This window comes from Heloderma suspectum, chromosome 3 (genome assembly GCF_057233095.1).
Source record: "Heloderma suspectum isolate Gila_16-S chromosome 3, 16-S_ref, whole genome shotgun sequence".
NCBI lineage: Eukaryota > Metazoa > Chordata > Lepidosauria > Squamata > Helodermatidae > Heloderma > Heloderma suspectum.
In genome coordinates, this window is record NC_139460.1 from 64,704,441 (window position 1) to 64,707,329 (window position 2,889).

General features: G+C 42.6%; 1 protein-coding gene across 1 annotated transcript; it reads left to right on the forward strand.

Annotated features, from left to right (window-relative positions):
• The first annotated feature begins 519 nt into the window (after nt 1-519).
• On the forward strand, nt 520-1,455 carry LOC146349771 (olfactory receptor 5V1-like). Its single transcript, XM_084845495.1, has one exon. It carries the CDS (start codon nt 520-522, stop codon nt 1,453-1,455), a length of 936 nt encoding a protein of 311 aa, XP_084701621.1.
• The last annotated feature ends 1,434 nt before the right edge of the window (nt 1,456-2,889 follow it).

Below are 2,889 nucleotides of genomic sequence, written 5' to 3' on the forward strand. Positions count from 1 at the left end.
ATATATATTCATTCATTCAAGAAATAATGGGAAAAACGCAGCAGAACCAGGTAGAATCAACAGAAATTATTTTTATAAGTTACATGAACATGAGGGACCAAGATAACGTTGACATTTTTTTGCTGATAACCCAATAGCACAGCTTTACAGTAACGGATATGCATGTTGGAACATCTTACTCCAAGCCCTGTTTTCCCTGTCTACCTTGCATTCACTTTGGCATCTTGTTTCTCTGTTTCTGTCATCCGCTTGATCAGCTGCTAAGGGACTGGGTTATGGTCTCTTGTATATAATCAGCACATAGACCCCTGCCATCCCATTGATGAATTAATAACTGCTAATTCTGTAGCAAAGTGTGACTTGGATTTCATTTGATTTGAAGACATCAGTGCCAGTTGTTGCTTCTTCAGGGTAAATTACTAATTCTACAACTGTGTATCTCAAGTCTTTTCTACATACTGATTATTGTTCTGGGTTTGAAAGGTTCTTCCATTCCTTTTTTGAAACAGCCCCAAGTAAATGGAAAACCAAACCTTCATAGAAGAATTTGTTTTCATGGGCTTTTCGAGCCACCCTGACCTGTACCTTCTCTTCTTTGTAACATTCTTAGCCATTTACTCAATAACTATAGTAGGAAACACTCTGATCCTAAACCTGATCAGAACTGATCTGTCCCTTCACACACCTATGTACTATTTCCTCAGCAACCTCTCATTTCTAGACATTTGTTATACCTCTGCCACAGTCCCCGTTATGCTGGCTAACTTCTTTCGACCAAAGAAAACGATCTCATATGCGGGATGCATTGCCCAGCTGTTCTTCCTCATCACTTGTGCAGGAACAGAATGTGTACTGTTGGCGGTCATGGCGTATGACCGATATGTGGCTATCTGTAGCCCCTTGCATTATTCTAGCATCATGAGCAAAAGGGCTTGCATGAAGATGGCGACGTTCTCCTGGCTGTGTGGCGTGACAAACTCACTGGTGCACACCCTCCTCACATCGTCCTTAACCATCTGCAAGTCCCATGAGCTCAGCCACTTCTTCTGTGATGTCCCCTTGCTTCTGAAGCTCTCTTGCTCAGACACTTACATCAATGAAGCTGTGCTCCACCTAGCCAGTGCCCTGATAGGACTCAGCCCCTGTCTCTTCACTCTGGTCTCCTACATCTACATCATCAGCACCATCCTGAAGATCAACTCTTCCAAGGGCAGAGCTAAGGCTTTCTCCACCTGCGCTTCGCACCTGACTGTGGTCGTGATATTCTATGGTACTGCCAACTTCAATTATAACAGGCCCAGTTCAGGGTACTCCTTGGATATAGATACTTTGGTTTCATCACTGTACTGCATTGTAACACCCATGTTAAATCCAATTATCTATAGTTTAAGGAATAAAGAGGTAAAGTCTGGCATGATAAGAATGGCCAGGAAGTATTTCTCCTCCCTGGCCTAGGCCAGCCTTACCCAACCTGGTGCCCTCCTGATGTTTTGGATGATAATTCCCATCATTCCTGACCATTGGCCATGCTGGCTGGGGCCAATGGGAGTTGTAGTCCAAAACATCTGCAAGGCATCAGGTTGGGGGAGGCTGACCTAGGATCTGTGGAGGGCAAAAAGAGACATTGACAATAGCCATTGTGAGCTTTTGTACATGAGGCATTTATTGTGCACTCGACGCATGGTTGTTTATGGGTTCTTTAGATGACATTGTGATCCTCCAGTTTTGCTTCTGTTTTTAAAAGCACTTGGGGGGGGGGGTTAGAGCAGGAAAATAAGATTATTTTTGAAAGTGAAAGAACTACTTGTGTATTTGCACTATTCCAGTATAGTACAGTGCCACCTAGAGATTATGTAGCAGAAAAGCAGGAAAGGAAAAGCTCTTTGTGGAGAGCTCCCTCCGTTCTCAGTTCTGTGATGAAACCAAAAGTAAATACAGCAATTAACAGCCTCATGTAGAAAAGTTCTGTATCTAAACTGTTTAGTTATTCAAACATTTTGGTAAAAGCTTTTTATAAAGACTTCATGGGAGATATATGTAGAACTCTAATTGTAGAATTTTTGGCTAGGATAATTTGAATTATGGAAGTTCTGTTGAAACATATATAGACATTTGGGATGTATTTAGCCAAGTTCTTAACCAGATCGAAATGTTTGATAGATGTGAAGGATTGTTGTAATAACTTCACTGTTAATATTTATTCCAGGAGCATCTATAAACAAGTTGGCAGACATTTGGCTGTTGGCTGAAATCAGGGCTGATTTAAGATATTTTGAGGCTTGAAATGGAAAATTCCAACGTAGTAATAACAACAACAACAACAACAACTTGCTGTCTTTTAATGATACTTGACATCTCATGGTGCAGATGGTTCTGATTAACATTTGTTCCAGATTTTGAAACAAGCCAGGCCCTGTTTCCACAACAACAGAAGGAGAAAGAAAGAGTGGCTTACTCACATTTTTCTAGGACCAGTTTTTGGTCCAGGCAGGGCTCCACAGGGGTGTGCATCGCCCCATTTTAAGTCACTTCTCCTAATATACTTCTGGGGGGGGGGGTTTGGAGTGAATGCCATCTGAGTGGCAGGGGCTGCTCAACCAATAAGAGAGGCTTCCCCCCCTCCAGGCTCCCCCCTCCCTAATGAAGGTGCAAATTAGAAGTAATTACTTCTGTTACATGCAAGAGAAGCCTCCTAACAAGCCCCAATCTTTCTATACTGTTGCTGCACTTGAACAGGGAAGAATTAATTACTTTCAATGTGCACAGTGTTACTTCTGTGTAGACACTAATTGGTTTGTGCTGGGAATCACAGGGACAGGAGACAGGAAACACCCCTTGACTAGGGTCATGGTGGAAGGCACACCCCTGGGCAGGGCTACCATACCCAAG